Raw genomic sequence first — 14,773 nt, forward strand, 5'->3', positions numbered from 1 at the left:
CAAACATGCAGTTAATCTAATTTGTACAGCATTGTCTCAATGGACTAAAAATACTTATTTTGTTCGGGATCAAAATGTTCAATGGTAAAATATAGAGCCAGAAACTAAAATGAAGAATTTTGCAAACGGACTAAACATATTTTTTCCTTTTAAATTATATGTTTCGAAAACATCCCATTTTAGTGTATTTGTTTCTTACGCTTCAAGAAGCTTTATTATGCAAAAATCTTGTGAAAAATCCCTATTTTATGTTAGATTTCGTTCAAAAGGATAAAAGGAAAGAAATTAATTGCGTTATAAATGTCGGTTATTTTAGTATCTAATTTTACAAAACTTACTTTAGTTTTTGATTTTGCCAAAAAAAAAAACTACTCCTTTTAATCCTTTTCCACTATTGTTTTGCATCAAAAAATAAGGAGAATAACGTTTTCTAAAGTTAGAAACTAAAATAAAGATTTTGTATAATTAAGTACCAAGTGGCCAACATGTATCGGGAGAAAGGCAAGTGGTGGAAGAAAAGGATTTTTAACCCCCATTTTCCTTCCATACTAGAAACAAACAATTAAGCTAGCCAGGTCTGTTCCACTTCATTTTTGTTTTCCCCTAGGAAAACCCAACTTATCCGGTAGCTAAGAAAATTGTAGAAAATCAACACCTCCATAGCGGAGGAAGAATAACAGGAAATGAGATTCTAAAATTAAGAACAGGGAATTGCTAATATAATAACAGGCGTCATTCATTCCCTTGCGCACAAGACAAAGGAAGTTATTCTGAGAGATTCCTCGTACTATTTTACAGTAAACACCAAACATCCTAAACAATATAGGCTGTACATTCTCAGCCGGTGATAATGCCATAATTAACAGGATGATAGTAATAATATCCATGAAGTTGAGATACAAGACAACAGAATAGTACATTCAAAAGTAAATTTTAAATGGGAGCAAAATTGTCTGCTCTTTCTTTTTCTCTACTCTATTTTTTTCAAAATATTAGCTGAGCAGAAGGATAAGCAATTCTAAACGGATTGACTCCTTTGTATGGTTATTAGCATCCCAACTTACAGTTAAATAACCATGCAATGCATTTGTTCAGTGGCAAACTCCAAAATGATTTTTAATGTAGAACAACAACAGTTCTTGCTAAGGAGATAATATACATCATTTCTTCAAAAGCTTCTGCGAGAAAATCTTCTTGGAATATGGGCTATTCCGTGAAATTGCTTTGTGGGACTCAATGGCTTCGACTAGTAAATTATGCACATGGCCCTAGATTAGAAGGAAAAGGAGAACGTGAGAAAAGAAATACCAAGCAAGCAGATCAGAGGAATCAAGATGTTCATTGACAAAGCCAACACAAATTTTAAACACTTGCGGATATAGGAAGCAAAAACCAAAGTGAAAGGAATATAAAGTGATCATGTTACAAACCTCAGAATGTCGAACAGCTGATTGAATAACATAATTTGCATGTGGATCTTGAAGCAACTGTTCGAAGTGAGGAGCAGAGAGCAGTTCATGAATGACTCTTGATCGATTCTCATCATTGAATACTGCAAGACATTTTTCAACCACATGGCTGCCGAACTTCTGCATTGACAGGTGCACATATTTACCTTCAAATTGCAAGCTTAAAGTTGCAGTGGCTGAAGGAATCCTCAAGTCTAAGATAAATTGAACAACATAATTTCTGCATAAGACAAAATAGAATGAATAGATCGTAGAGTGGAAAAATCAAGAGGGAAGCAAACTTATCTCAGTTTCAAAGTATAACATTATTTCTAAATATTGACCAAAAACGTATATGTAGATAGCCCTCCATTAAAAATTGATTTGTTAACTACAAATCCCAAGCATAGAAGGAAGCAGAGAAATGGAAAAAAGAAAAAAAGTACAGGAACAAAAATAGCTGAATCAAAAAAGGTGATAATTATAGATGAATTTCTGTTTCAAATTTCAATATAATAGTTGTTAAAAAATTTGTCCCCTTGGTCACATTATTTGGCGTTTGCTCTTCCATAATTGCACAGCACATTGCCATCATCAATCTAGTAGATGGAATCATTGGAATGGTCTTATGCAAAAGGTGGAAACAAAATAATGTTTCATGACTGCCACACCTAATCTCCACAAAGTATGGTTGTCCAGTGGCAAGAGTTAAAAATTTTCTTTAACAATTACAAGAGAAAATTTGCTACAGCTAAGATTCTTTGTCCCAGGAAAAAAAAAAACATATCTATAAACAAAAAGGTATACATGCTTAATGCAAAAAATATCAGTGGAAGGCTTATTGTACTTTATACTTTAAGTAATACGCTTCAAATAATTACCCAAATTGATCTTGAGCTAGCAGAAGTGCATTAGCAGATATTTCTTCAACCAGTTTTTCTCTGTGCTCCCCTCTTGAATGACCAATGCATCTTTGCAGAACACAACATCCATGTTGATGAGTTGCAATGTCAACACAATACTTTGCAGCAGCAACAAATATGAACTGCTCAATGCAAAGAATGGGAAATGTAACTTTTCTGCAACAAAATATCAATATTTGCACACATATTTTTATGTAATTTCATCAAACTCCTATCTTTACAAGTGAAGAAATTACATTTGCGACAAAGTGATCTGCCTGAATCAATTAGCACAGTTAACAACTAAACTAAGGGCATGTAAAAAACTTATATCCATACAATATACTTAAAGAATGTTTTAAACATGCAAAACAGATGTCCTATAATAACATTTCTATTAGTAAAGCAGATCTTTGTCATTTATTTTATGCAACATTTTCATTTCTCAAAATATACCTAGCCTTAAACTAGCAATACACACCACAACAAACTTCACTTCAACCATAGTTCATAAGCCCTTTCCTCTACACAATATAGACCATCACAATTTTTTTTTATTGGTTTGTTGGTCTAAAGACTCTATCTCAGGAATGTTGATGCAATTTAATAATCCTAAATGCATTAATCTTACAATGCAAGTAAAGGTGGCATGGATCAAGTTTTTAAACAAAGCAATAGACAATTGTATTTGGATTCTTAAAGTATTGAATTTTAACCTATCAAAAACTATGTTTCAGATGACATAGCCATTAGTAGTTGGGAGCATTTTCACAAAATCATTATTTTAAATAAGTTCTTGAAACTATCCCACGGTTTATTTATCAATAATACAATATTTATCTATAACCTTGCCACTACATTGAATTTCCAGCTATAAGGGAGGTTAAAAAAGCTACCTAGAACAATAGAACAATAAGAGCAAAGCACGGAAAGAGCAATTACATCACTGCATTTGGATTCTGTGAGAATAAAATACAGACAGACATAACTAACAATCATTAAGACATTAACATGTTATCACCACAAAATACAAAATGATGAAACTAACCATTACTCTATTAGACAAGAAAATGTCCAGTCTAAATGACATGGTAATGTACAATGTATTATTTAATTTTATAAGCTCAGGCTTTTCTGTGCCCAAGAGGAGAGTGTAAACTATGTGATCATAAATAAATCATTTCAAATGTTTTGATAACATTGATGTCTATTCACAACATCAAGTATCAAAAATAGCCATCTATGAAAATGAATTTGGTATTACTACGTGGCTATAAAGTCAAAGTCCTTCTGTTTAAAACATAATGTTCTGCATACAAGACCATAATTGAAAGATGAATAAATAAAAAATTCATTGAATTAGATATTTAGGAAAAGTAAAAACAAGCTAGTGATCAAGCAAACAAAATAAAGGTTTGAACAATTTGGCCAAGCTGTTCTATTTACCAGTCAAGCAGAACAGCATATGACCATAATGCTTCCTGTGATGCCTTTCCTTTCAAAAAGGATTAAGAAGTTTGTAAAATACCCAAAGAAGAAGAAAACACTTTGAAATTTTATTCAATTTAACCACAGGGGCGATAAAATTGAAATTTCAATTATAAGAACATCATTATACAACACTGCATGCCAATGAATAATAAAAATAAACTTTTTGAGAACATAATGAAACAGGGGAAACAATAAAGTGTTTTTTCACACTAGATGATCAGTTGTCATGGACTGATCCAAAAGCTCAACAAAACATAGCAACCAACGGTTTAACCAGATCAATTTCTGTTCACCTATTACTACATCATGTACAAGATTTATCCAAATCAATAAATACTTAAATATAAAAGTCATACTTTGTTATCTTCATTGCTTAGGCATTGCAAACAATGCTGAACCACATGATTTCCATTAAGATCTTTGATGAGGGCCAAGAATCCTGGTTCAAGAGCTGCTACAACTAATGAAATTTGCTGCCTAGTTTTAAGAGTCTCAATCACCTTTTGTACCACGCGAGTGCTGACAGAAAATAAAAAATAATGTCAAATTCAACTTCAGACAGTCGATATAATATTTCAGGACTTGCATAAGTCAGCATGATTACCCATGAGTGTTTAAAGAGATTCTGACAAGCTGCCCTGGCTCCTCGGTCACCATGAGTATCATCTGCATTCTCTGGTTTTCATCACAGACATCCAACAGCTTCTGCATTAGGTAATTTCCAAAAGGATTCATCATAAGTTCCACGACATGATCAATGATCTCATTAAATATCACTTGAACATCTTCCGGTGTACCCTCGTCAAATATTCTTTGCAGGAATCTACAGCCATGCTGGTCTTTGGCTATTAAATATATCAACCCTTGAGCTTCTGCTAGGGAATTATAATTGGGTAGCAAAGGGAATGAGCAAGCGTTCCTTGGACTCCTAGGATTTTCATATCCGGTAATCTGGTGTTGGATGTCTAGCTCCGACCTCGGTAGCTGCTTAGCAAAGCCACTTTCGAGCACAGCACGCTGACACCATGAATGATCCGAACCCCTACTAACCCCTACATAATTTAAACCTTCCCCTTGTATAATGAAACTCCCCTCACTTGTAATAGCATCTAGATTACCTTGGGGGATCCTAGCATTTGAAAGTGGCACACCTCTTGCATTAGGATTAGGCTGAAAAAGGCCATACTGCAGCAACTCCTGAACACTCACACAAGGCTTAAAATTACCACAGAAAGAATTGTTAGGCAATCTTGACCCCCCCCTTTCTTCCAATAAATTCATTAGATATTTCTGCGCATAAAATGAAGAATCAAACGCCGGACTCCTGCTCAAGGAACCAACAAGCTCCGGTGCCATGCCTCCCCTAAAATGGTAGTCGTTCATCAGCTGGCTTCCGCACCTCAGAGAATCCATTGAACCAGCACTGAATCCATTCAATTGAGAGACCATACTATCATGTTCACGCCATCCGGTACATGGCTGCAGCGATGATCCAAATAAATTAGGTATTTTATGATCCTGAGTTAATCCTGACAAAGCTGAATTAATCTCAGCAGCAGGAGCGATAGGACTCCTTGTCCTGGTAAACGGGGATTGAAACCCCACAGAATCACAAAACCCTCTCTCAAAATCGGTACAGTCCCCACCTCGTCGCGTGTTGTGAACATGATTGACAAAATCACGAAACGTAAGCACATTGGGATTGTGGCGTCTATTGTTATTATTATTATTATTATTATCAGCAACGTGCATTTTGCTGAAATTGGCGCAGAGGCTTAGTTCATGAACCAACCTCTCAGCCTCATTGAGCTTGACAGTGGAATCAGGGATCTTAGGATCGAAGAAGAGGTTGCTGTTGTTGTTGGTGGTGGTGGTGTTGGGGTAATAGGAGCTTCTAGAAGCCACGCTGGATTTGAGGTCCTCAAAAGGAGGAGGCGATGACGAGAACAAACTCGAAGAAGAACCGTCAGATTGCAGAAAAAACCCACTTATAGGGGATTTGAAGTCATCATCATAATACATTCCATGGCCATGACCATGACCATATTGTGTCTGTTTCGTTACGAAAGCGCCGCCATCGTCATCACCATGACCATGCCGATGATGATGATGATAGCGAAGGAGATTGTGCGATGTGGCGTGAGGGATCTCATCCAGCAACATTTCTAGCTCCTCCTCCAGTTCCACATCGTCTCTCACTTTTTCTATCGTCTCTCTCGCCATTTCAAACAAAACTAACACACTCAGTGGAACCCCAGAACGGAAAAAGAAAAACCCATTGAGACCAGACGACGTCGTGTGGATAGGGTAGTGGAGGGGTTGAACAATCTAAATGATGGGACTCACAATCGCATTTGCATTTCAAAAGAAAAAAAAAAACGATCACATAAATCTATCTATCTATCTATCTGGGTTTTAATTTGAGAGGAGTTGGTGAAGCATGCAAAGATTCAACTTTCTCATACGGTTACTGGGAACCCACCCGTAGGGGTACTGTACACACACTCTCTCACGCCATTAAACTTGCAGAACAAGAAGAGTCGCTCTACACTTTCTAGTTTCCCTTCATATTTCTCTGTCTCTCTCTATTTATATAATACCAGGAAAACAGAGGTACCGTCTCTCTAAAAATTTTAATAGTTAAAAAATGATAGAATAAAAAAATTAATAATATAAAAATGGTGAAAAGTTAATGTGAGTTAAAAGAAAATTTAAAAATTTTTAAAATATTCAAAGATAAATTTTTCAATAAAAATGAAATGTAATTAATAGTTGGTTATCTAATTTTAGTTAATAGATTGGTTTTAATCTACATAATTGAAAAAATTAATTATTATTACTTTAATATTATTAAAAATAAAAATAAAATAGTCCAAAAAATATATAAACCAAAAACAATTACATAAAATTGTATTTTCTTTTTATACTGGTATAGATCAGCAAAACAAACATACAAACACAGACATAAAGGAGAAACAAAAACAAATACTACTACTGTGCTGCAAGTCTTTCTGGTACTATTTTTTTTAAAAAAAAAAATTTACTTCTTCTTTTTTATTATTATTATTTTCAGGAATGAAAAAAAAAAAATAAGTGTGAAGGTGAAAGTCCTGTGTGACGCGTGTTATGCACGCTCTGCTGTGAGGATGGGTCCCGTTGCATAATCAGTACTTTATCGTGGAGGTTTGATGCGGGTGCCGCGCGTGGAAATAGATTGCTTTGGGATAATTGAACGCCATTATACATGCAGTTAATAGACATTTCTATCAATCCCTATAATCTTCCCACCATTGGGGAAATTGAAAAATAGTACACGAGTAATATTTTTAATTGTTATCTATTGATAAAAGAAAATAAAATTATATATATCTTTAGAAGAATTTTCTTTTACTGATATCTGCACGGATTGCAACAAGACAATCCTCCAAATTCTCTCGCCGAGAAGATTGTTAATTAAGTAGGATTTTTTCGTAATGTCTATATTACCCTTTTCTATGTTTGTTTTCTCCTTGCATGTCCTGTAATCTCATACCCATCCATCATACTCCACCTAACTGTTATGGTATGGTAGTGTAACCAATAAGTTTGATAAATATAAGTTCAACGTGAAAATACAAAATATTATAAATATTACCTAACGGCAAATTTACATATCTTAAGAACAAAGTACATAAAAGATATTTTAAATTATTGATAATGAGATTTCTACTTTATTTTATTTTATTATACAAGAATAAATTTAAAAAATACTTTTAAAATTGAAAAGAATATTATAAAAATATGTTGTTTGAACTACAGCATATTGTTTTTATGTTTATTAATTTGATTGATATAATGTGTCTAATTTCAAAATTTAAAATCTAAATTTAGATTGTGTAAATTTAAGTAAAAATAATGATTTATATGTGTTACTCTTTTAAAATGAAAGGTATGTGCATTACATAAGTTAAATAATTAAAAAAACAAGTCTTCAAAACTTTATTGTTTTAAAAGAAAAAAAGAAAAACTCAATCATATACGATTTTGTGTATAGTTTGTTGCAACGTTTTGGGTTTATAACCTTTTTTTATCATTTTTACCCCAAATAATAAATAAAAAAAGAACCGTCTTAAAAAAGGAGCTGTAATTTGTAATAGTTATTTAACATTATAAAGCTCATTTATCTTCTTTATTTTTAATTTCTTGTAAGATTGATTGCAAATACGCGTCTGCAAAACAAAAAGAGAAAGATGCATTTATTTTATATTATTAGTTTTTAGATAAAAATTTAGATTAGTGATAAGGTATTTGGATAATGCAATCCGAACACTGTTTGAAAAAAATCAAAACAAAATAATGAAACAGACAGGTATAGAAAACGATGGCAGAAAATCAAACATTTGAATGGTAATTTGGTTTGTTAGATCAACATAAAAATAAAAGTTTAAACAGCCACAAACCAAGGCAAATTGTTGTAAATAATAATAGATATATGCTGAAATGTAGCATTTTTCTTAGTCTGTAATTCATGATCAGCCTTAAAACTAAAGACTAAAGAGGGCACATAAAAAAAGGCTAAAATCCACGAGTGAAAACTACAATAGAAAAATAGGATTCATGATTCATCGACTTAAATATGTTTGATTGATGAAAAATATTCTTAAAAAATACTTATATAAGTTTTTTTATTTAAATCAAAAAGTAGTATTATATGGTCTAATAAAAAAGCAAGGTTATATTTTTAATGTAGTCGAAAAATTAATTCGAGAAAATTAAATTTTTGACCTCCGCATGAGAACAAACATAGCTAGAAAAACATTTCTAAAAAATATTATTTCTTAGGAATGTTATCTTTTAAAAAGCAAAATAAACATGATTTTAGAATTATGAGTTATACATTTAACTTATACCTTGGAGTGGTTATAGCCTATTTATGATGTTGGTTGTCTATAGGAAGAAAACCACCTTCTTCTCAAACTCAAAGACATCTACATTCAATTTTATTGCAATAATATATTTTTAACTCAAGCACCTCTTTTATCCTTCACAATCACCAACACAATGAAAAACACATTACTCAAACTTTAGATTTCGAGAAACAAAAAATTTCTCATTACCAATTTTTCCCTTAAAAGACACCTGTAATGTTATAACAATTACTTGCAATGGGTTTTGAATGTGTATAAATTTACACGAGTGATTCTCCATAGGACCATAACATTACATTAACAATTTAACATGATTGTTATAGATACTACAGTACTTCACCTTATTCATGTTTGCATCATATGCTTATTATATTTTATAATTAGAAATTAAAATTTTTAAATGAGAAAAATAGTTTAGTTATTATTCATATAAATATAAATTATTTCCAATAAGAACGTGAATACAAGCGCGGTGAGAATCAACTAAATCTAGTATTGGTCTTCCGAGTGTAGGTTTGTTTGATCATGAAAGCGGGTCACACAAATAAAACCAACCATTTAAAACGGGTTAATTTTTGTAGAAACTGTTACGAAGTGACAGTATATAAAACAAAATGGATATGCTATTTTTGGAAAATTGCACGAGGGTACTATAACACGTTTTTAAGTTTTAACTTTTTGGTGATGTGGGAAAGACATCTACAGCCCAACACAATACACAGTAACGTATATTATTCTAATAATTCTAATTGTTGATTTCAGAGGAGGCTTCCTCATACAGAGTTTTCACCATACTCACGTCTTCATTGCTTTTGCTATAAACTAAAGTGATTAGTGACCAGAAAAGAAAAAAGAGAAGCATCAATTAAATTTTAAAAAACCATTTGCCTATTTATTTTAGATGGAAAATGTTGGCGGCTAAGCGTGGACAATTGTCGATATGATAGCATCCACGAAGGTGGCTTGGTCTCAAAGGAAAGGACACCGTTGGCGTTTTGGAATTTCCAAACCAAAATTTGAGGAAGTAGAAGTTTAATACTAGTAGTATTTAAATTAAATTTTTAAATATGTAAAAAATAAAATAAATTAGTCATATAAATAATTTAATAACAAATTAATTCATAAATTTTATAATTTAATATCAAATTAATTTTTTTAAAAATATAAATTATTAACACATTGATTATTAAATATTATAACATAATAACAAAATAATCTTATAAATTTAATAATTAAACCAATTCATCATACTTTTTTTGGCAAAATTGCACTTTTGGTCCCCAGTTTATCTCTAATTTTGGATTTGGTCTCCCTATAATTTAATTCACAAATTTGGTCCCCAATTTTATAAATCCCTGCAAAATTGGTCCTGAAAGTTCGATTTGGTATTAAACTTTCACGTGTCAATGTCACGTGTCAACATCTAAGTGGTTCCCTATAAATGCTTCATTTTTTGTAGATACAATTGTACTTTTGGGCCCCTAGTTTTACTCCAATTTTGATTCTGGTCTCCTTATAATTTAATTTGCACATTTGGTCCCCCAGTTTTACAAATCTCTTTATAAATTCAGCCAAATTTTATTACTGAAGAAGTTGTATTTCAAATTTTAAACAAAAATATCATTATCATACATAGGCTACTTAAACAGTCGTATACACATAATATCTCATGGGGAAGTAAAAAAAGAAAAAAAAAATAAGAGGATATTACAAAACCTTTTAAAGTAAGAGATATGAAAATTTCAGACCCAAGTTAGGATTCATGCGTCACTTTCCCAAATTGAACAACCCCATAAGTGGGAGAGAGACAAAGAGTGATTTTTCTCTGAATTCCAAGTAAGTGAAAAACTTGCGATGGAAAAGAAGTGCGAGATTTATCAAGACTCACCTTGTCTCTAGCACTAGTGGTTAAACCATTCAAAAGACCAATTTTGCAGAATAATTTATAAAGAGATTTATAAAACTAAGGGACTAAATGTGTGAATTAAACTATAAGGGGACCAAAATCAAAATTGGAGTAAAACTGAAGAACCAAAAATATAATTTTACCTAAAAAAATGAAATCTTTACAAGGAACCACTCCGACGTTAACACATGACAGTCAACTCTGAGGTTAACGGTTAACGTCCAAATTGGGCTTCCAAAATCAATTTTACATGAATTTATAAAACTGAGAATCAAATTTGTGAATTAAATGATAGAGAGACCAAGTTCGTAATTGAAGATAAAGTGAGGACCAATTTTACCTACTTTTTATATATTTGATGATTAAATTTTAATTTTTTATCTTTTAAATATCAACTTATCATGATTTTCACATTTTCAATATCAAAATAGTTAGTTAGCCTTTATTCTGGGCAAAAAGGAATTGTTGCATTGCATTGCATGAGAAAGTGGCGAAGATGGGTTTGATTCGGTTCCTTAATGGAAAAGCGAGAAACCGTTCGGACCCACATGTGCCTGTCTGTACCTTATTTTCATAATTGGTCCACATAAGTCGTGGAGCTCCTCCTATGAGACAATGACACGTGGCATATTACGTACCAGATGAAAGCGATGATCTCTTGTTCCACCTAGATATATAGCTCCACTCTAGGACTAGGATTTTAATTTTGAGGTCTAATCAAATAGATCTCCTTTTGGTTAACTTTTTACTATGTCTTTAAAGCAATTACTTGTATTCGCATAATAAATACTATTATATCTTTATTTTCTATTTTACCAAGGTGTTTTTGATTTAAGGTGAGAGAGGAAAAATAAGAAAAAAATTGTATTTCTATATAGGGTTCATGTTTTTTATATTTTATTTTAATTAAACTTTATTTTTTATTCTATAAATTAAACATACCTTCAAATGTGTTAAATTTACATTAAGGGTGTATTTCGATTAAAGAATATAAATAGAAATGATAAAGATAATTTTTTAAATTAAAATAAAGTGTAAAAAACAAGTCTCGCATAAACCCACAATATTTATCTCTTGTTTTTTTCCTTTCTCTCTGAACCTTTGGATTAAATGATAAAAATAGAAAGAATAAAAAAAAATTAAAGTAGAATATAAAAAGTTAGTCCCATGTGAAATTCACAACAATTTTTTCCTTACTCCTTAAACCAAATATAGCTTGAATCTCTTTTCTTTGAGCTATAGAAGAAAAGTTATGTAACATAGTTGATATAATTAGTAAATGATATGTGTATATAATTAGTAAATAATTGTGTTCTTTGAATTACTAGGTAGGGATTTAAATTCATGTATGTAGAAGAAGAGTATTGTTGGGCAAAATCAAACATTTACCTTTTGTTTGGTAGAAAGGAAATGTGTGAAGAGAAGAAATAAATGAGTTGTTTGGTAAGAAGGAAATGAATGAGAAAAAGAAATATAAAACAATGATGATACAAGATTTATTCACATTTAGAAATAAGTATTCTAATGTGTAATGTATGGAGGTGTTAATTTAATTTTATACATTGTTTTTTTATATTTTTGGTTTAAGATTAATTTTGATCTTTACACAGTTTTATGATTATGTAATTTTGGTTTTTTAAAAAATAAAATAAATTAGGCATAGCAAATTTAGTTCATCATTTGTTTATTGTTGTATTTTTTTTACCATAATTGCTAATGCAACATCTAAGTGATGAATTTATATGACAAATAACATAACAGTATGAAACATGCCGACGTGCCACAAATAATGTATTAACATAAATGTTAGACTGTCATCTTGTTTATCATGTCAACATAATAATATCAGATCAATGATTTATGTTGAGAATTGATGACTTTTAAAAATATGGAGGACTAAATGTAAAATAATTTTTTTTGAGAGACCAAATTTTAAATATAAGCAAAAAAATGAACTTAAATTTTATCTTAAATATATTTTTTTAGAAGAAAAAATACCACAAAACTCACACCTACCGGATGTGAAACCATCTTCCAAAGATTAACTCAATAGGATAGACATGGTGTCATTTTTTCATGCTTCCTAGCATAATAAAAACTCACTAAACTCTTTTTTTCTTAAAAAATATATTCATTTTCTAACCTCTTCTATATTTTATTTTTATTTACAGAGAATTTTTTTGGGTATCCATACATCCCGTTTTTCTTTTGTTTTATTAATTTCCACTAATTTATGAAATTTGATATTTTTTTCACAAACCTAAAATAAAAAAAATATTTTTTAGTTCAATGTTACATTGGAGCAAAGTATACGATGATTGGACATTTATTATTTTTTAATATTTCATTTTCCTTTTAACATTAATTATTTTTTTATTTGTTTGAACAAAATTGGACGTTTATAAATATGTCATGTATAAGCCAAAATACTAGTTATATATAAGTTCATTTTCCATAACTTAAATTTAATAAGATTCATAGATTGGAAATTTTTAATATTTTTTTATTTATATTATTACAATATATATATATATATATATATATATATATATATATATATATATATATATATATATATATATATATATATATTACATATACAATGTATTGTAATTTTTGTTTATTATTTTAAAAGTAAAATAAAAAAGGATGAAACTAATTTACTTTGAATCTAATTTATTTTAACGAATTGGATTTTATTTTATTTTTGTTCAATATCCACAACAAAGTTTGAACTCCAAGATTATGTGTAAACTATCCAAACTCTATCAATTAGTGTTGGTTTGGACTGTCGTTTGCAATACACTATACCTCCATGACCGTCCACATATTCCAAATCTACAAATGGAGAAGTAACGATGCTGGTGGATTTGAAAAAAACATAAAGGTCACATTCAACTTAACATTTTCTCATACACACTCTACCTAGATCGATTCTAATTTAATTTCATTAAGAGTTTGTTTGAATAATCTTATCTTCAAACACTTACATAGGAAAAGAAAAGAACAAAAATGAAATAAGTTTATCTAAAAGCTAATTTTAACTTTAGCATAAGTTATTTTTAAATTAAAGAAAAAAATATTTTATTTTTCTTATTATTTTTTCTTGTATAAGTGTTCCCAAACACTCTTTTTAAATTGAAGATTTTTTTATTTAATATTTTGTGAGAGAAGAGACAGAAGCTATTGCTCATAGTGATTTAAGATGGGCCGCAACGTGGACTGTTGTGGATTGGGTTGGGTCACTTTGCATCCTATTCTCGTATCCCTACAACTCACTTTTCCTCAGTTTGATTCCCCAAGTTTCCCTGTTGGTGGTGGATTGGATCCATACGTTTGTTCGAAACAAGAAATTCACTAGCGTCATCTGCTATTTTCCATTTCCTACCCCTGCTTAGCACTCTACAAATATTATTATACTTTCCTGCTAGTAAGTGTTATCAATCAACATACATCAATTCACCTCGATATAATAATAATAATAATAGATTCTTTATTCTTTGAATTGAGGTAATCGCGTTTATTCACATAAGTATTTGTTTTTTCTTTCAATTCATAAGTTTTTTTTGTAAACTTTCATATAAAATTAAGTTATTGTTTTTTCTTTGACTAGTTATTTAATCAAAAGATTTTTTAAATTTATTTAATTATTACTCAAATTTATTCAATTACTCTTAGACATGATCAAATATTTACAAATCATTATTAAAATAGTCTAGTTTAAATTAATTTTAAAAATATATATCTATAATATTTATAATTATATTTTTATGACCTATAAAATAATTTTTTAATCGCACGTAATGTACATTAGTGTGATGTAATGTAATGTTTAAACTTTTATGTAGAATGTAGAATCAGCCAGAGTGTATTTAATTTGCTCACTGTTATTCTTTTAACTTAATAATTTTAATGTGTTTGAAGTAATTATTTTTTATGATTTTTAAACGAATTTTAATTATTACTAAAATAGAATCAGTCTCGCCATCTTTATTTGTGGTTTAGATCTCTTCCCATAAAAGGGGAAGTGAGAAGTGAACCGAAAGCCTTGGAACCTATTCCTTTGATATTACGGTACAAGTAATCTATGGTTTCTGCCCCGCTAATGTTTGTGTATTT

At 30.4% G+C, this 14,773-nt stretch overlaps 1 protein-coding gene across 1 annotated transcript; it reads right to left on the reverse strand.

The window, feature by feature from the left end:
- Positions 1–720: 720 nt before the first annotated feature.
- LOC100817064 (pumilio homolog 2) lies at positions 721–6,409 on the reverse strand. The gene is made up of 5 exons (XM_003547031.5): positions 4,446–6,409; positions 4,198–4,360; positions 2,330–2,493; positions 1,431–1,689; positions 721–1,268 (listed from the first exon to the last, which is right to left on the reverse strand). Exons 1-5 carry the CDS (start codon positions 6,062–6,064, stop codon positions 1,161–1,163), a joined length of 2,313 nt encoding a protein of 770 aa, XP_003547079.1. The 5' UTR covers positions 6,065–6,409; the 3' UTR covers positions 721–1,160.
- Positions 6,410–14,773: the final 8,364 nt, after the last annotated feature.

The sequence above is a fragment of the Glycine max genome, chromosome 15 (genome assembly GCF_000004515.6).
Source record: "Glycine max cultivar Williams 82 chromosome 15, Glycine_max_v4.0, whole genome shotgun sequence".
NCBI lineage: Eukaryota > Viridiplantae > Streptophyta > Magnoliopsida > Fabales > Fabaceae > Glycine > Glycine max.

Bases quoted from the DNA above. Each gene is read 5' to 3' on its own strand.
- LOC100817064 (XM_003547031.5), bottom strand. From the start codon at position 6,064: ATGGCGAGAGAGACGATAGAAAAAGTGAGAGACGATGTGGAACTGGAG. The intron at 4,361-4,445 runs GTAATCATGCTG...ATTTTCTGTCAG, and splicing joins ATCTCTTTAAACACTCATGG to CACTCGCGTGGTACAAAAGG. The intron at 1,690-2,329 runs GTAATTATTTGA...TGTCTTATGCAG, and splicing joins CTAGCTCAAGATCAATTTGG to AAATTATGTTGTTCAATTTA.